The 18,839-nt window shown below is 60.7% G+C and overlaps 1 protein-coding gene and 2 long non-coding RNA genes across 10 annotated transcripts in view; 1 reads left to right on the plus strand and 2 right to left on the minus strand.

Moving 5' to 3' along the window:
• The window catches only part of ACSF3 (acyl-CoA synthetase family member 3), a 56,130-nt gene that overhangs the window by 26,860 nt on the left and 10,431 nt on the right, over positions 1-18,839 (plus strand). For 2 of the 8 annotated variants that reach the window (XM_045440014.1, XM_045440012.1), the window contains 3 exons: positions 4,314-4,440; positions 14,429-14,563; positions 15,383-15,494. In XM_045440014.1, coding sequence (XP_045295970.1) covers positions 4,314-4,440; positions 14,429-14,563; positions 15,383-15,494 — 374 coding nt within the window. Of the gene's footprint in view, positions 1-3,729; positions 3,921-4,313; positions 4,441-6,076; positions 6,333-8,691; positions 8,802-14,428; positions 14,564-15,382; positions 15,495-17,625; positions 18,028-18,839 lie in introns of those variants that run through there. The other 6 variants (XM_045440017.1, XM_045440015.1, XM_045440013.1 and 3 more) reach the window with 5 other exon arrangements.
• Positions 4,710-4,914, minus strand: LOC123577787. The gene is made up of 2 exons (XR_006702083.1): positions 4,845-4,914; positions 4,710-4,798 (listed from the first exon to the last, which is right to left on the minus strand). It is a non-coding gene; the product is annotated as an uncharacterized LOC123577787 (long non-coding RNA).
• LOC123577786 lies at positions 6,284-7,004 on the minus strand. The gene is made up of 2 exons (XR_006702082.1): positions 6,887-7,004; positions 6,284-6,455 (listed from the first exon to the last, which is right to left on the minus strand). It is a non-coding gene; the product is annotated as an uncharacterized LOC123577786 (long non-coding RNA).

Genomic DNA, 18,839 nt, shown 5'->3' on the forward strand with positions numbered 1-18,839 from the left:
GGTTGTCAGTTTGGGACCTTTTCTCCTTCCTGATTCATGAGTTTGCTCATGCAAATCTCCCAGCAAGCACTGCTGAAGCTTTACCTATCCCCCCAATTTTTATGTGTTTTCATTTCGTTCAGTTCAAGATATTTTCTGATTTTCTAGTTTCTCTTAAGACTTCTATGACTCACGGATCATTTAGAAGTATGTTGTTTATTTTCCAAGTGTTTGCAGGCTGTTATTTTTCTGTTCCTCATTTTTAGTGTAGTTCCCTTACAGTCAGAAAGCATACTGGATACGATTCTAGTTCTTTTAGCTTTGTGAAGGTGTATCGTGTGCCCCAGAACGTGGCCTGGTGGTGGATACGCATGCTGCTGCTTCCGGCCACGGTGCACGCGGGTCCGGCCCCCGTGGTCGGTGTGCTCAGCTCCTCACGTCTGTGCTGGGTGTCTGGCCGGTTCTGTCGCTAAGGAGGGGTGTGAACTCTCCTCCGTAATAGTCTGTTTCTGCTTTCTGGTGTTTGCTGATGTATTTGGAAAGTCTGTCACTTGGTGAATACACGTTGATAATCGATACGTCTTCTTGGTGACTGGGCCATTGTGTCATCTTGTGATACCGCTTGTATGTGACGTCCTTTCTTCCAAGTTCATCTTGTCTCATGTTAATACAGCTGCGCAGTCTGTTGTGATTGGTGTTTATGTGGATGTATGGTCCCATCCCCTTGCTTCTAACCTGCCTGTGTCACTGTCCTTGAAGTGAGTGTCGTAGAGGTGGTGTGTGGCTGGATCACGTATGGCTTCTCCCGTCCCCCTGACAGTCTTCTAATCGGTGTGCTGAGAGCATTGACGTTGAATTTGATTATGGAAACGAGTGAACTCCAGCCACCACCACCCACCACCGTTTGCTGTTTGCTCGCTGTCTGTTGGCCCAGTTGCTCCTTGCTCCGCTTCCCTTTCACTGCGCTCTTTGGACCCATGTTTTAGCGGCCCGTTGTAATTTACCTGTTGAGTTTTTGACTATCTGCCTTTGTACAGCTTTTTAGTAGTTATTCTAGGGCCTATAGTATATATGCTTCCCTTTTCGGAATCTACTTAGACTCCACACTTAACACTCCCCGAAGAATGTAGAATTCCTACCACGGTCAAAGAGAAAAATGCTCAGTGACGCTTGTTACAAATGGCATGGCAGACTTCATCCAGGACACTGGGAGAAGTGTAGGGCCCCCTGCGGTGGGGCTTTTCACTGCGGAGGAGAGGTTGGGCTCAGCTCTGAGTGCAGTGTGGTCTGTGGACGTGTTCTTGCAAGCAGCAGGCGGGATTGACGGGGTCTTTGCTGAGGGCAGGCCGGGTGATCACGTGTCGCCTGAGGGTGATACCAGATGTGAGGCTGACCAGGTGTCAGAGCGGGGGACTCTTGCTAAACTCAAACAGCAGGGTTTTCTTAAAACTGGATCTTACAGGGGCACCTGGGTGGCTCACGTCATGATCTCGAGGTCCGTGAGTTCAAGCCCCACATCATGCTGTGTGCTGACAGCTCAGAGCCTGGAGCCCGCTTCATATTCTGTGTCCCTCCCCTGCTCATGCTCTCTCTCTCAAAAATAAACAAAGATTTTTTAAAAAATTAAAAAAAAACAAAAACTAGATTTTACAGGAAGGGCACAGCTGGGCCTATGATAAATTTTGGGAGCCGGACTAAAGTCTGGTCAAGTAAAGAATCTTTGTCACCACATACGGGTCCCTTTGCCTTCTCTGTGTTCAGCAAACACCATTGTCGTGTGTAACATCTACAGAGGCAATAAACTCCATTAGGCAAGATTATAATGTTTGCTTTCAGCGCTCAAAACTGAAAAACCTCATGAGGAACAGAATAGTCAGTTTTATTCACCCAGGTACTTACCAATTCTGATGCTTTTATTTCATTTCTGAGCTTCCCTGTTTTCTTCTGGCATCATTTCCCTTCTGTCTGAGGAACGACCTCTGGCAATTCTTTTAATTCAGATCTGCTGGCCACAGGCTGTCTTGTTTTTTATCTAAGAGTGTCTGTCTCTTCTTCCATCCGTAACGTTACTCTCACTGGACCTGGGGTTCCGGGCTGATGCTTGGCAGGTGCTGTCCCGCTTCTCTGGCCTCCGCGGCTTCTGGTGAGAAGGTGGTGGTCGTCTGAGGTGCGAATCCGCTCTGGCCACTGCCAGGCTTTTCCTTTATCCTTGGTCTGCAGTGCTTGGATCGCGATGTGTCTGAGCTGGCGTTTCTTTGGGTTTGTCCTTTTGGGGGTCCGCTGAGCTGCTTCAATCTGCGGGTTTCACCAGACTTGAGACTTTTCAGGCAGATTTTACCCACGACCCCTCTGGCTCCTCGCTGCTCGTCTCCTGGGAATCCGGTAGCAGGAATGTGGGCCCTTACAGCAGGGAGTAGGGTAGGGCTGGTTTTTCCTGTTGCACAGATGGGCTGGGCCAGCTCTACTGACCGGTCTTCAAGTTCTCAGACTTTGCGTTGTGACCTCCGTGCTGTTACTGAGCCCATCCAGTGAATTTGTTTTACTGCTGTTACTGTGCTTTCCAAGTCTAAAATTTCCTTTTGGTTTTGCTTTATATCGTTTCTCTCCCGGGGCTTTCAGTTTTTCCGCGTACTTCTAGAGTGTTTGCCCTTCCGTTTGGAGCACGTTTATGATGTCTGTCTTAAAGTCTTCGTTAGGGGCGCTTAACATCTGTGCCGCCCGGCCTTGTCCTGCACAGATGGCCTTTTTCCATAAGAGTTGACATTTTGCTGGCTCTTCACGTGCTGAGTAATCTGGCGCCCAGGACGCAAGAGTATTATGTTATGAGACTCTGGGCCTTGTTTATTTCCAGTGGAGAATGCTGACTTTTTTATTGTTTTACTGTTACCCAGTTAGCTTCAGTCATCCAGCGCCAGCCTTCTCTGGGGTTGGGTGCCTGCCGCTTTATTTTCGGGGCCTTTGCCTCGCTGCCCTGTGGCCAGTCTGACCTCGGCAGTGGAACCAGATAGAGGGCAGCAGTGGAAAAATGGGTGAAATTCAAATAAAGTCTCTGGTTCAGCTGAAAGACAAACGCTGCCTCCTGCAAGCAGGCTAGATGGCAGGTGCTCGGCTGGGCCCTGCACGTGGAGCCCTGTCCCCTTAGGGTGGGGTTGCTGTGTCTGTAGGAAGTGGCCTCAGGAGTCAGTAGACAGCTGCTGTGTCGTTCTTGGAATTCCACATTCTGTCCAGGCCTCAGACAAACGAGTCAGACAGTTTTACAGCCTCTTTTAAGGGGTCTCTGATTTTTTTTTTTTTTTAAAGAGGGATGGTTCTTTCCCAGAATAAGTTCATTCCAGGTGGGAGCTGATAAGTCAAAGCACAGCACTGGCCTCGGTTCAGTCACCTCTCCTGGGTCCACTGACAGCTTCCCACGGAGCCTCTTGACGTGCTCGTCCTCTGCACGGCCTCCTGGCTTCACGGAGAGCCTCTCAGCTTCTTACAAAACCCAGTCTCCCTCCTGCCCTGCGCTGTGGTCACAACAGAGGGAGCCCCCTGCTTCCCAGGGCCACGTGATCCGGGCGCGCCCTCTCCTGGACACCTGGGGCCTGCTCGCGAGCCAGCCTTTGTCGGTTGGCTCTCCGCTCAGCCTCCTTCTAACCGAGCGGAGGCCCCGCGGAAGCTGCCAGGACCCAGCTCCTGCTGCCGCCCCGGAGCGCGAGCCGGCCACGCACGCCTCCTCACACACACGTCTCGTGTGTGTGCTTTCTCCAGGAAGCACCCTGAAGACAGGAGTTTCATCAGGTGCCGGGATCACAGCTTTTACTAGTGGACAGGCGGCTCAAATCCAGCCAGGCTCCGACTGAGACCTGGGTCAGTGACTCACGTCCTCCACTAGAGGACGGGGCTTTGTAGGACGAACACAGTGCCTCACAGCTCCCCGCACAGCGCCGTCTGCCTGGGCTCTGGGACTGAGCGGTGCATGTCTCAGGGCACCCGGGGGCTCAGCTGCTTAAGCGCCTGATGCTTGATCTCGGCCCAGGTCATGATCTCACGGTTCATGGGATCGAGCCCCGTGTCAGGCTCTGTGCTGAAAGTGAAGAGTCTGCTTGGGATTCTCTCTCCCTCTCTGCCCCTCTCCCGCTTGTACACATGCATTCACTCGCTTTTTTCCTCTCCCGCTCTCTCAAGTAAACATTTAAAAACAACAGAACAAGAAAGATGCATTTTTCAATCATTTCCAACAAAATGTCTAATTTTGGAAGGGTGCGTGTCTCCAGGGGTCACGAGGGAGGCAGGGGGAGCCCCACACTGCGAGGTGTGTGCTCTGAGGCATGTGTTTCTCCCCCGTGCTGTAGGTGACCCCAGGGTTCACGGAGAAGGAAGGAGAGCTCTTGGTCAGGGGGCCGTCCGTGTTCCGTGAATACTGGGACAAACCAGAAGAAACCAGAAATGCCTTCACCTGCGACGGCTGGTTCAAGACAGGTAGGAGGGGGGCCGGAGGGAAGGGGACACCCCATCTTCAAGGCTGTGTCCCCACCCTGCCCCCAGAGCCCACCAACCTCTGAAATGAGGGCAGCAGTGAGGCTTGGTGGTCCTGCCATGTGCCATGGGTCAGGAGCCCCCTGAGTGTCAGACACCCTCCTCACCCCTCCCTCCCACCTTCCCCAAGCCCCCCTGCTTTGCAAATCTTCTCGTCCCCCCTCCCCCCACACAGGATCCTAAGTCCTCCTGATACTATGTGCTTCCTTTTCCATCCGGGTCATTTTACGTTGTTCTCCACACCATGCCTGGGTGGATTGTGGTGCTGCCTTGATGTGGGGGCCCCCACCCCCAGCGGGACCTAGAGCCTGCTGCCTTGATGTGGGGGCCCCCACCCCCAGCGGGACCTAGAGCCTGCTCAGGCTCCGTGCCCCCGCCCCGGCCCCTCCGCTGTCCTCGCCCTTTCTGTCCTCCCCCCGCCTCCCCTCCTTGGTCCCAGCAGACCTTGTGAACGCTAGGTTTGCAACTACAGCAACTCACTTCTGTGTGTGCTCACTTAGAACGTGTGCATGGTCTGCTTCTGGGTGGTTTCTCCTTTCCTTCTCGTTTGTCTGTATTTGTAAAACTTCTGTGCTGAGAATGCATCACTTCGTAAGAATCTCAAGACACTGTTTTCCAAAAAGAAAGGCCCGTTTTCACATATCACCATACGCAGCCCCGTAAGCAGAAATCTGCCTCATTCCGGGCTCTCCTGTGGGGGGCAGAGCCGAGGAGAGATGGCAGGCAGCTGGAGCGGGGTGCCGTGGGGTCACCGTGCGCCTCTTAGGAGAACAGCGGCTGTGGCCCTGAGCCTCATGGCCCCACAGTGTGTGCCTGTGGCTGGCATTTGCGCGGGCCCCTCACCGGGCTCGTGTCGGCGTGGATCTGTGGACGGCAGGATCACGTGTCCACTCTGCTCTGCTGCTGTCGTGGGCCTGGGGTCACCGAGTGGCAGAGCGGGGACCCACGTAGACCCTGACAGTCTCGGGGTGCCGCGTGGGCCCGTCAGATGGGGGTTTGGTTTGAAGGGACAGATGAAGGATCTTCCTGGGGGGGGGGGGCGTGGAGGTGTCCCCTTCCTGTCCCACTGGCCAGGCGGCACGTGGGTCCAGACTTGCTGGTCCTGCAGCTTCCGTGGTTCTGTCACTTGCCTGCAAAAGTGACATCCCAGCGGCCGCGGGTGGAGGCGTCCAGGCTCCCCCTTCCCTCTGTGCCGGGCAGAGAAAGCAGGTGTGCAGATAGTTGTGAAGGGTTTGTAGAGGGGACGTCTGTCAGCCTTCAGAGCAAGGCCAGGCCCTGAGAACGCTGGCAGGTCAGCAGAGGGCTCAGGGGGCAGGACCCAGGAACCCTGGTCACCTGTTTCGGAACCTCCTGTCTCCACGACAGGACGTGGTCAGCACGGTAGCTCGCACCCGCGTGGTGTCCCTTTGTGGGCACCGCGTTCACACAAGCCAGTCTCCTAGCAGCAAGGCTCTCCGTGTCATTGTCTTTCAAATGCGTTGTTTAAGAAATGCTTATTTTGAGCTAATCTTGTCGTCTGTGGCCCTCTGGATGGTCCCTGACTTGCTTTATGGCCGTCTTCTTTTATTTTTAAGTTCAGGGGAAAAGCCGCAGATGCTTTTTCCTCTAAAAACCCGGGAGCCCAAGCCCCGTGGACTTTGCCGGTGGCAGCTCCCTGGGCACCGGTGGCCGCGTACACAGTGGGGGCAGTCAGCGTGAAAGCATCCAGCGCTGCCGCTGATGAATATTTGCGTTGAAAAGGGATAGCCTGCATTAATTATCGTAAAGAGATGTCTTTAGGAGAAAATGATTTTGAAATTCAGTTTAATTTCATTGTAACGCGCTGCGAACGGGAAGGGAGTGTGTGTGTTTAATTGGCTCTCGGGGGTGAGGCCTGGAAGCAGTGTGCCTTTGTCACAGGCCATTAGCGATACAGGCTGCATAACGAGCGGGCGCAATCAGCTCACAGCTGCCGGCTCCTGCGGGGAGCGCATGATATTAAATAGAAATCAGGATAAATGGAACTTAACCCTTTCCCTGGCCGGCCCCTCCTGCCGTGGGGTTCTGGAGGGCTGCTGGGGAGCCGCTGCTGGCGGCTGCACGGGGAAGGGCCGAGTCCGCCGTGGAGGAGAGGAGAGAGGTCGCCGGCCATCCCTGCCCAGGTCCTGCCGCCTTCCCCAGGTGTGCGGGGAGCTCCCTACAAGGCCCCCCCCCCCCAACACCGGGGTCGTGGCTGCCCCTCGGGGAGGAGATCCAGGGTCTCCTGAGAAACTCTCTGGCAGTCACAGTGACCCCTCCTGGCTCTGGTCCCGCCGGAGCGCCACCACGTGGGCTCCGAAACCATCGCACGTGGGCACCAGCGCTGGCCCGGGCAGGGGGCAGGTGCCCTCAGGCCTTTATGTTAACTTACTGCTGGAGCAGTGGACAGAGGACACAGCTGAGGACACGGGACGGAGGTGAGGACACTGGGTGGAGCTGAGGACACGGAGTTGGGGACATCGAGCTGGGGACATAGAGCGGACACGGGGACAGAGCTAGGCAGGCCTTACGCTTCCTGCTGCCTTTGATGCTTCCCCCTGAGCAGTTTTGTGTTAAAGACCCTGATACCTGAACATCAGGAAACAAAAACGGCCTGACTTTAGAAAATACTTCATCATACGCTGTTAGCGTTAAGAAGGGGCCTCACGAGGGGCGCCTGGGTGGCGCAGTCGGTTAAGTGTCCGACTTCAGCCAGGTCACGATCTCGCGGTCCGTGAGTTCGAGCCCCGCGTCGGGCTCTGGGCTGACGGCTCAGAGCCTGGAGCCTGTTTCCGATTCTGTGTCTCCCTCTCTCTCTGCCCCTCCCCCGTTCATGCTCTGTCTCTCTCTGTCCCCAAAATAAATAAACGTTGAAAAAAAAAAATTAAAAAAAAAAAAAGAAGGGACCTCACGAACCGTGCGTGCTAAGGACACATTGACGCGTTGGCTGCAGGTTGTTAGGGCGTGGGAAGCAAGTGCCCTGAGCAAATCCACCAGAATACCAGCGGGTTCCTGCCTTCTTCCCCAGCGAGCACGCGACGTTATTACTGGGGACCGGCAATACGGCGACTCAGCAGCAGGGCGACAGAGGGGCCCTGGCGGGCATCGGGCTACACAGGGGTCCTCTCCAGAGCCGTGCCCCCCAGAGGATCGCTCCCTGAGCCCAGGCAGCCCTGGGGCGGGGGGAGCCAGCGAAGGCGACGGGCAGATCACAGTAGAACAGGGCGGCTGGCCGTAAAAATACATAAAATACCGTCTCACTTCCTGGTGACGAAAGAGGAAAGTACAGAGACCGAGATTTACTCCTTCACCAAATCGGTAAAGCTTCTGAACGCTTGGCACTCGCCGCCATGAGGCTGGTACTTCCCCTCCTGCAGGTGGGATCGTGTCAGGAGGGTTTCTGCGAATCTGTCCAAGGAAATGAGGAGAGTGGGCAGAGACGGGTGTGCAGATGTCCGCTGGGGCGTTATTGGTAAGGCGGGAGGGCAGCGATGGAGGCTGCCGGTCGTTAGGCGCGCCCGACGGTGGGTGTTGAGAGGCCTTTAGAAACCGTGTTTTGGAGACCAATGATAACATGAACGGGTGACGCGTGCCGTGCGCGTGCTGGGTTCCTGTGCGCTGAGCACACCGCCGGCCCCCATCACCCGTGTGAGGGGCTCCCTCTTTGCCTGGGTCTCTGGCCCCCGGCGCTCCCACAGCGAGCTGCTGCTCTCACGGACACGGCGGGCACACGCGTGCTTACGCTCCCCACTTCCCTGGTGAAGAAGGACCCGGAAGGGCCCTCGGGCCCCGAGTCTACCCTGCTCACCTCCCGCCTCGCGGCTGTCCCGAGTTCTGGTTTGCTTCTCCAACCAGGGATCTTCCGTTTTGGCCAGTAAGTCCTAGTCAGGACCTACACCCAGTGATGCCGTGCTGGGCATCGGCCACGCGTCTTCGTGGGTGTGGGTGCGCGGAAGGGAAGGCTGTCACCGACCTGGGAGGCGGGGTCACAGTGAAGGCTGTGCCAGGCGACGGGGCACAGACCGCTCCTGGGGACAGTCTGCTACTGGTCCGGCCCCCGTGCTGGCGGCTCCTTCCTGAGTGTGTCGTGTCTTTCATTTTTTGTCTTGCTTAAAAATCCTTTGCTGTCCTGTGTCATCTTGTGTCACTTGTCAGGCTCTGCTTTCATAAAGCTAAGTCTCAGACCCCCCGGGACAGGCTCCTGTGGGCAGTGATGCGGAGGGCGCCCCCCGTTGGATGTCGAGCTCCTGCCACCTGCGGGCCACCGTGCTGCTCCTTCGGCCCCACACCCTGGGCGGCGGATGACTGTGAGTTTGCGGTTTATGTCAAAGTTGTACACGCGGCTTGAGGACCCCTGTGGCCCCGGCAGTCTGGGAGCCCGCCCCGGAGGCCCCGCCCTCAGTGTGTGGGGCACTCGGACCCGAGGCTCGTGGTCACCGTGGTCCTTCCGTCCTTGCCTCCCTGAGCAAGGCGTCTAGCGCCACCCCGCCTCCTGGGGGAGACCCCGGTGCCGGCCGCCCCCACCGGGCCCCTCCTGCACCCGCGGCCACCTCCTTCCCTTCCGCTCCGGAGCCCAGGAGCCCCCTGACGACGGGCACGCGGGTGCACACTCGGGGGCACATGTGTCTGACGTGCTCATTCTGTCGGGCCGGTAGAGTTCGGGGTCGGAGCCTCTGCGTTTGCCGCAGCTGCGCCCTTCCTCACGCTGCACGGCCTTTCCCCTCTTTGCGGTCCTGGAGAATCTTCTCCGTCCCAGACACCTGAAGTCGGACAAGCCGAGCGCCGAGGCCGCTCCGACTTTGACTCTGTCCTGACGCCGGTGCTCGGATCCCCACGGCCTGCGATTCTGGGAGTCGGTCAGCTGATTTTCTCCCCCTGGAGCCCAGCTGGCGCGCAGGGGCTGAGAGCAGGAAGGGCAGGCGTGTTCACAGGCCTCCTTCCCCCACGCACCCGCCCCCCCACCCTCCCCCCGCGTCCACCGAGGCTCCGGTGCCGACCAGCTTCCCGGGGTGCCTGTCCACACCCCGCAGGTCAGCTGTTCCCGACCCCTGGATCCCAGCTGGCAGCCTCCAGCCTTTCCTACTGTCCCTACTGAAGGCTTCAGGCCCTGGAAACGTGGTCACTCTTGGTTTTCTCGAGAGGGAGAGGGCCTAGCAGTGTGTGTCACACCGGCGGGCTTTAGGGGGCTCGTTCTCCCGGGAGTTGTGCCATTTCCTTCCGGCGTCTTCCTAGGCCTCTTCGTCACAGGAGTGAGTCCCCGGGCAGCGGGAGGGAGGCCGCCGCATGAGGGAGGAGCCGGGCCTCGGGGTCCCCCTCGTGCAGGCGGGTGACAGCGGCTCCTCTGTCTTTCACGCGCCCAGCTGTCTGGGTAGCAGAGCCGAGGAGAGGGGCTGGCGCGTGTGCCCCCCGCTGCCCGGCCTAGGCCTCCGTGCCCGCAGACGGACGCAGGAGCGGTAGGGGGGAGCAACCCCCATCTCCCCAGGGACCAGGAGCCAAAGCCTGAGTCCCCGTGGCTGCTGGAAGAGCCAGCCGGTCCCGCCCCTGGGTCCCTCACTTGCCTGCCCCGGATCCTGCACGGCCGAGGACGGTGTGCCCGCCAGCGGCCCAGGGTGCCAGGTCTGCCGCCCGTGCACGCCCACGCATCCGGAAAAGCAGCCTCGGGTGTCGGGAGGTTTGTTTCCAATGACTGAGGCGGAGACAGGAAGTGGCCGTGGCTTTGAGAGCAGTGCACACGTCCTGCTCAAACCCGCAAACCCGTACTAAGGTTTACGGGTGGTGATACCACATCTGTCAGAATAAAACCCCCGCAGAGTGGGCTCCAGAGCTGAGAGGCAGGACGGTCACTGGCAGGGGACGCAGATTCCAGAATCCGCGCCCTTTGATAAATACGTTGTTATAAAAAGTGAAAGTTACCAACTCGGTTGGGGTCTTGTGTGTGTGAGGCCCCTTCTGGGTGGCAGGCGTGGTCTCCCCGTGGGCCCAGCCTCTGTTGCTCTGCTGGGACTTACGTAGACCCGTGGCTTTTGTGCCCTAGACCCTTACAGTGGGGCAGGAAGGGCCCAGGGAGTCCCCGGGGACACGCAGGAGGGTCCCAGATGCCTTCCAGCGACTGTTCACAGGGAAGCAGGGAATCACAAGCCCCGAGGATGGGCCCTGTGCCAGAGGGAACTCACAAGGAGGCCCCTTCGGACCAAGGTGTCGGGCCACTGTGAGAAGGCAGCGGCCTAGCGGGCGCAGAGGCAGGTCCCGGGGACCGAGTGGGCAGAGCTGGAAAATTCCATCCTAGAAGCGTCCCTTCAGCTTTGTGAAAGGCATCAAGGGACTTGGGATTTCTTCTGTGGGCCCCAGGAGGCCACCCCCTGCGGCTGGCAAGGCATCCCGAGGCGGCCACCGGGCGCAGGGGTTCTCCTGAAGCAGCAGCAGTCGTGGGTGGGTGGCCGCGGTGAAAGTCAGCACTCAGTCCTGACCGTGCCCCAGGACCCGGTGTTCGTGTGCACAACACTCTGGATGCAGAACTGGACCCCCCCGAGGCCCCCCCGAGGCAGGCACGGGACTGGGCTGACTGCCCGTCAGCCGGCTCTAATGGAAGGATGAGGCTCTCGGCCCTGCTGCCTGGCCTCTCGCTGGCGGGCGAGGGGCTGCCTCCTTCCCCGACACAGAAGGCAGGTGCCTCGGGAAGGACATTGAGCCTGCACTGTCCTCTCTCCCCTTCAGCCTTCAGCATCAGCGGGTGGAAACCCCGTGTGCAGCCACGGCCTGCTGGGTACGGTGGTGGCCCTGGCTGGTCTGCACGCATACGGGCACCTCCCGGGGTGGGGAGGCCTGGGGGGCAGAGGCCTGTGGCTGAGGGAGTCAACCCACCACGAGCTGCCTCCTAGCCCTGGCTGGGGGCGACGCAGGGTTGCGGGGCCTGGTGGGGCCCGACACGCACAGGTACAGAGTGGAGGGCGGGGTTCTGCCGCCCTGCACCCCCATGCGCCCTTCCCCCCCACCCCTCCGTCCCCAGAGAGCGAGGCAGGTGTTTGCCAGCAAGGGTGGGGCGCTGACACCTGAGGGGACCTCACCAGGCACGTTGATTAGCACCCTGCTGAGCAATTTCCTGTGCTGGGTCTCAGTCCTGAGTTTAGTTCACAGATTCTTTCTTTAAGGACTTCTTGCTTCCTTGCGGGGTGGTTCAGACGCTGCAGTGACTTGGCCGTGAGCCCGCCAGGGGAGGCCGGAAACTTCTCCGTAGGCCAAACAGCAATTTCTTAAAACTTTTTATTTGAAGTAGGCACAGAGTCACAGCCAGTGCACATGGCATGCAGGCCGGTCACCTTCACACCATTCCCCAGCGTCCTCGTCCCCCGCACAACACCACAGCCCACCAGCCCTACACACACGTGTGCTCAGTGCCCTCATTGCAAGAGTAGTTGCGGGCCCCCCCCCCCGCCCCCATCCCTGTGGTTTAGGGCGTGGCGCCGAAATGGGTCCTACAAGTGTACCCAGCATGGTTCCCGGGAAATCCGCGTCCTCCGGGCAGGCCTCCAGGCTCCACACCCAACCCCGCCTGACACGGACACTTGGGGAGCACGCGAGGGTGTCCCTGCAAGGAGGTGCGGCCCCATGGTGTGCGGCAGGCCTGAGCCGCCCCGTGTCGGCTGTCACCGCCCAAAAACAGAACCCGTGTCTCCGCCGACCAGGCTCACCCCCATCTCCCCGGGGGCAGGGCTGGACACTGGCCAGGTGGTGTCCACGGCGCAGCGGGGTCGGCGCTGGAAGGAGTGGGCGTGCTGTCGAGGAGGCCGGGTGCGTGAACGCGTGGGGCGGGTGGGTGCCGTCCCGGTACCACCCGGGTCTGGGAGGCGCTAGTGTTTCTCACCGCCGTGAATGGCAGGCCGGTGCGCGGTGGGCGGGGGCTGTGGGATCGGCGGCTTCCGGCAGGGCTGCGTCGCTGACTGCGAGGTCTGGGGGGGGGGGGGGGGGGGGGGACACAGGGACCAAGGTGGCCGCGGGGCCTGTGGGGTCTGCGGGGTCGGGGTTTGGAGACAGTGGCCTCCTGCCAGCCACCATCTCTGCTGGACTTAGCCTCTGTTTCAGCCAGTGCCCAAGGAAATGGAGCAGAACGCCTGAAGGGGGTGGTGAAGGCCCTTGCTCTCTGGGACGTCCAGCAGCCTTGCGGGCCAGGCCTCCCACTTCTGAGTGTGTCACCGGGTTAGCCGGAGCCCCCACCCTTCCGCCCGAGGTCCCGCACTCAGAACCGAGGTGCCTGGGGCCTCAGGGTCTCCAGGCACAGTGGGGAGGGGTCCCTGGGAGAGCAGGGCGATCCCATCCTGGTCCCCTTCGCCCCCGAGATGGTGGTCCCCCACCCGGCCCCTCCCCTGTCCAGGGCAGCGAGCCAGAGCCCTGGGCCTCCTTTCCCTGCAGTATGGCAGGGCAGGTGGCCTGGCGCACAGCCTCACCCGCCCCGGTGCGGGTACGTGGGGCGTCTTCAGCAGGACCAGGGACAGGAGCCTGAGCCCAGGGCAGGGTCGCCCGAGCCACTGGGTCTCTGGGCAAGTAGAGATGGTGGGGGCTGGCCCACGAAAACTGCTGGAGGACCTGAGTGCCAGTGTGGTGTCCCCTCCAGCAGCAGGAAGCAGTAACTGCTTGGACTAGGGCCGTTTGGGGTATTTAAGGAGCAGGTGGCCGGCGGTCAGAAAGCTCTCAGGAGACCACACAGCCATCCAGTGGGGAAGGGGTACGGCCAGGGCTGGGGCTGCACCCCAGGAATGGGGGGCCCAGTGGGCCTTGCAGGACCCAAGACCGACTGCACCCAACCCCGTGCTCCTCCACACTTGGGCCCCTTCCCTGCTGGCCAGCCAGCCCCCCAGTCAGCTGTCCTGGGGCCACGACGCCCTTTCCAATTGCACTTGCCAAGCCTTTGGCTTCTTCTGCTTCCTGTCGGCGGGGGAGAGCCCATCACGCTCGTGGCCCTGTGCTCTTGAAGCCTGGCCCTCCCGCGCCATCGTGAGCAAGCCGGCCGCCCGGCTGCCCACAGGCTTCCGTCTGGTTTAGTAGACCGGATCACGCCCTACGCTGCGGCAGCTCGGGGCGGGGTGCGGAATGATGGATGGTGCCTTCCCGCACGGGCGGCGTGACTCCTAATGAAACACTTATGATTTATTCGAGCCAGGAACCCGGCACGGAGCACAGGGTGTGCGGTCGTCGGCAGGGCGTGCCAGCCCTGTCCTCAGAGGGCTGGGGGGCGGGGGGCGTCCCCACGTGCACGTGCCCACACGTATTCACACACGTCGGCGCACAGACACACGCCCACCTCCTCCGCGCCCTCACGTCCTGGGCTGGCACTCGCTGTCCCCACGCCACCTGGCCTGCTCGCGCTAGGACGCTGGCGAGCGTCATATTGCCCAGTGCTGCCCAAGAGAGGACCGCCGGGGGAAGCGGGATGGGGAACCATGAAGTCGGGGTGGGGGAGCAGGAGAACTTTCTGCTGCCAGAGACCCCGTGTGACTGTGCGCAGCCCAGGAGACCCCACAGACGAAAGGCAGCTGCGGCGGGACCGGCCGCGCCGGGACCCGGCTGGGACCAGGACCCCGCGGTGGGATGGCCGAGGCAGCTGGGCCTCGCTGCCTCTGTTGTCACGGGCCTGAGAAGGGGCAGCAAGAGACCGAGCTGGGTGGTGAGGGGACCAGCCACCGTGCCTCTGAGCCCTGGTCTCTACGGGCGGGCGGTCTCCATCGGCCCTTCTGGGACACTGCTGTCTGCGTGGGGACCTCAGGCTGAGGTCACAGCCGTTGGAACTCGGGCTTTGCCGCCTTGTCCTGAGACCCCGCATCCACCACCGTCCCACGGGGTCACCACGTGGGGGGGTACTGCTCCCAGACACGGGCACCCAGCCGCGCGTATGCACCTGTAAACACGCGTGCCTGCTGGTGACCAGAGCCCCTTCCCTCAGGCGACACAGCCGTGTTCAAGGACGGCAGGTACTGGATCCGGGGTCGCACGTCCGTAGACATCATCAAGAGCGGTGGCTACAAGATCAGCGCCCTGGAGGTGGAGCGGCTCCTGCTGGCGCACCCCAGCATCACAGGTCCACGGCGCCCCCACGCCCCGCCCCCACATGTCTGCTGGGGCCCGCCCACCTCCTCCCTGTCCCTCCCCACCTCCTCCCTCCCCACCTCCTCCCTGTCCCTCCCCACCTCCTCCCTCCCCACCTCCTCCCTGACCACCTCCTCCCTGACCACCTCCTCCCTCCCCACCTCCTCCCTGACCACCTCCTCCCTCCCCACCTCCTCCCTGACCACCTCCTCCCTCCCCACCTCCTCCCTCCCCACCTCCCCCCTCCCCACCTCCTCCCTGACCACCTCCTCCCTCCCCACCTCCTCCCTCCCCACCTCCTCCCTGACCACCTCCTCCCTCCCCACCTCCTCCCTCCCCACCTCCTCCCTCACCACCTCGCACAGCCCCTGTGCTCAGGAGCACGGCCCCAGGGAGGGCTGGAGCAGAGGCGTGGGCATCCGGAGCTGTGCCCAGAGGCACCGGCGGTTGTGGGTCCAGGAAGCTCCTGACCTCAGGTCACAGGTTGTGAGGACCTGAGGACAGCAGAGGCTCCCCAACGTGACCCACTCTGGACTTGTTGTGCCCAGTCCTCTTAGTGACTGTTTCCTGGGGCCGTGCAGGGAAGGCAGAGACATGGGAAAGCTGACCCCCACCCTGAGCTCCATCCAAGGGCCATTGGGGACCTGCCCCCCCCATCCCCAGCAGGGTGACCCCACGCCCCTTCCAGGTGGCTGCTAAGTGGGGCTTTTCCCGGGCCCTTGCTTCAGGGCCCCCATCCCGGGCGTGTCCCGGGCGCATGTTAGCCATCGTGGCATTTCCAAGGCGTCCCTCCCTGCTCTTCTGTCCACAGATGTGGCTGTGATTGGAGTTCCAGACATGACATGGGGCCAGCGGGTCACCGCAGTGGTGACCCTTCAGGAGGGACACTCACTGTCCCACAGGGAGCTCAAAGAATGGGCAAGGTAGGGGCAGGCAGGCAGCGGTCCTGCTGTCGGGGGAAGGGACAGGTGGGGGGTGGGCCGTCCCGAGGTCGGGGGAGGGGTGGAGGGGGTCTCCGGTCCTGCTGCTGTCTATCTAGCGGTCAGGGGAGCCTGAAAGGTCAGGTGACATGTTACATTCCCCAGGCCGCCCCCCCCCCCCCACACACACACAAGGGGCCCCAGGAAAGGTCTGTAATGGCAGGTAGGACAGAGGTAGAGAAACAAGGATGCCGGGTGGGAGCCCCCGTCCTTCCAGCGGTGGGACAGGGTGCATGCTGGGGGGCCTCTCCAGCCTTCCAGAGGAATCTGTGGGCAGGGCGCCCCCTTCTTCTCCCTTCCCCCTCCCCGGGCTCCCTTCTGTCCGCTGAACACAGGGATTTTGCACGTGCTCTTTGGGAGTCGGGGCCAGAGCCCTCCCGTCCTGCGCCCCGACCTTAGCCGCAGGCCCGTCCCTCACCATGTGAGGCTTTCCCGGGAGCCTCTGTGCCATATGCCATGACCCCGGGGCCTCTGTGCCTGCCAGCCTCACAGGCACCCTTCCCTGTGTCTGCGGTGCCCCGTGATCCATCGGGCTGGGAACCGATGGGCAGGGACCAGGGTCTGGAGGCAGCTCAGAAAGGAAGCTGCCAGTAATGGCCCCAGATTCTGGGGAGTTTCCCCTGCCCGTACTCTCTCCCCTACAACCCCTTCTTCCCGACTTGCCTCCCTCTCCTCAGCACTAAGATCTTTTTAGCTCATCCAATGTGATTTCACAAACAGCAGGAGAGCCTTGTTTTGTGAGGGGCAGCACAGCTGGGCCAGGAGCTTCCCCTGGCTTTTCGAAGTCACAGTTGGAAGAGTCGGTTTAACAAAGGAGAAGGTTCTAGTGGCTGTAGCTGCTTTGATTAGACAAATTACTTTGTTAAAGAGAAGAAAGCACACACCCTGAGCTGAGCTCTCTGCGGAGACTGTCAGGGCGCAGTCTTGGCCGCCCCCGTGTGGGGAGCCCCGCACCCCAGGGCTCGTGTCCACCCCGCAGGTGTGTGTGCACACGCCTGGCTCGGGGCCGGGGAGGACGCGGGACAGGCTCTCCGTGCTCTGGGGGATGCACACGCCTGGTCGGGCTCTCTCTGCTCCGTGGGGCCCCCTGGGAGGCCAGGGCAGGCGGCTGACCTGCCGTCTCTAGGACTGTAGCCCAATGAGGCCGGTGTCTGGGCCTCTGTGTCCTCAAGTGGGGCAGTCACTGGGCGGTGGCACGGAGGCCACCCACCCCGTGGAGGGAGAAGAGGGATCTTCCTTCCGAATGGGCAGGTCTGACTCTGGACCTTGGTTCCAGCTCTGCCGGATGAGGCTCTTAGTGAAGGTTCTCTCTCTCTCTCTCTCTCTCTCTCTCTCTCTGTCATGCTCACTGCCGTTTGGGAGTCTTTCTAAAGGTTCTTTCAAATAACATTTTCCTCTATGCTCCCACGTTTTTCCTTTCTGAAGATTCCGCCCTCACAGACTCCACTCCTCAGGGAGGGCTGACTTCCTCCCTGTGCTGTACCCGAGCCAGACCTGGGGGCTCAGGCAGCACGTCCCCTCGGAGGGGATGAGTGTGGCCTGGGACGGAGCGACAGGGCCACGTTTGCAGGGCCTGGGACGTGGACCACCCACTACCCCTCCACCCCCCCAAATACCAGGTCGGAAAGGGGTGTGGATTTACACACCAGGGAAGAATCTGGGGTCTGTGCTCTTGAACCACGGTGTTGATGTCTGATGAGGCCATTGGCTTAGTGCCTGGTCAAGAGAAGCGCCGTGAAGTAGCGGGTTGGGGGGAGGGACACCTCCGCGTCCACGCGTCCCGTTCCCCAGGAAGCCTGCTGTTAGCAAACAACTCCGCGGGATCCCCGTCTGAGAGCACAGCTTGCCTTGCGGTGATTCTGAAAGTTTCCCGCTTGGCCAGTTCCTGAGCTGAGACCCCCTGGCAGAGGCTGGGGCAGCACACCCCACCGTCCCCAGGGTCAGAGTCCTCGGTCCAGAAGGACTGCTGTCCTTGGAAATGGCAGGGTCCGCAGGATTTAAACCTTCCTGCATCCTTCATCACACCTTTAGATCACTTTCTGATTTTCATGGCTTTTGTTCCTTTTTTCAAAAGTGGCTGCTAAGTTAGGGTTTGTAACACTGGGCTCTAACTTAACACCATTTGCCCCCCCGTGACGTCCTGCCCCTCCGTGCAAATGCCGCCCCCGATGCACACTCACCCACACTGCGTTCTTCACTCTGCTGACCCTCGAGCCGCTGACCCCCGCGCAGTCGAAACTCTGTGTGTTCTGAGCCCGAAGACTTACCTGCTAACGGCTTGCTGTTGAGCAGAGGCCTCACCAATAGCCGTCGGTCAACGGCACTTTGTAGGTCGTGTGTCTTACTGTGCTCTTAAAGCCCGGCGGGATGCGGGGAAGAAATGTTAGGAAAATCACAAGGGAGAGAAGATATATTTACAGTCCTGTGCTGTATTTATCGAAAAATTCCACTGACAAGCGGATTCATGCAGCTCAAACTGGTGGTGTTCAAGGCTCAGCTGTAGCTCTGTTCAAGCATCGGCTCTCAGAGAGGGCTCAGTCACAAGGAAGTGATGCGTGTTTCCGTCCTGTGCCCCCAGGCCCACCTCTGCCCTCTCTCTCTGGGCCGTGGCACCAGCTTCGCACTGGCCTGCCGAAGGGGACGCAGGGGAGGGCCACCCACAGGCACTGGAGGCACGGGGTTTGGGCAGCGGGGTGGGGGGCTGAGAGGGGCTGCGTCCCTGGATCGGACCTCCAGGTTCGCCCTGCCATGCTCCAGAGCCCCTCCGGCAGTCCTGGTGGCCTCGCAGCAAAGTCCAGCCCAGCTGCCTGTGTCCTCTGGGCCCTAGTGGGCAGCTGGCCGTGTGTCGAAGCTGCCGGGACCATAGGTGGGCCCCCCTCTCCCCTCACGAGCCAGCACCTGAACCCCGAGCCCCCCAGAGTAATGATGCGTTCAGTGTGGTGTTGGTGACACTCGCTGCCCATGGCCAGATGGACACGGCCCACGAAGACAAGTGCGTGGTCATGAGCACCCGGCCGCTAAGGTTGAGATTTGGGAGTTCTCTGCCACGGCCCCTCACGAGCTCACCACGACCTCCCCGGCGGCTGAGATGCCCCCACAGCTTGCAGACCAGAGGCCACACGTGCCTGCTGGCCCCGGGCGGACGTTGGGATGCCGTGTCCCTGTGGCCTGAAGCTTGTGGTCAACAGCCCCAGAGCTGCTGTGCTCTCCTGCCCCCACTGTCTGGCCGAGTCCTGTGGTCTCCTCACGAAGGGGCAGGTGGCTCAGACGGGCCTCAGGGGAGCCAGT

The sequence above is a fragment of the Leopardus geoffroyi genome, chromosome E2, assembly GCF_018350155.1.
Source record: "Leopardus geoffroyi isolate Oge1 chromosome E2, O.geoffroyi_Oge1_pat1.0, whole genome shotgun sequence".
Classification (NCBI taxonomy): domain Eukaryota; kingdom Metazoa; phylum Chordata; class Mammalia; order Carnivora; family Felidae; genus Leopardus; species Leopardus geoffroyi.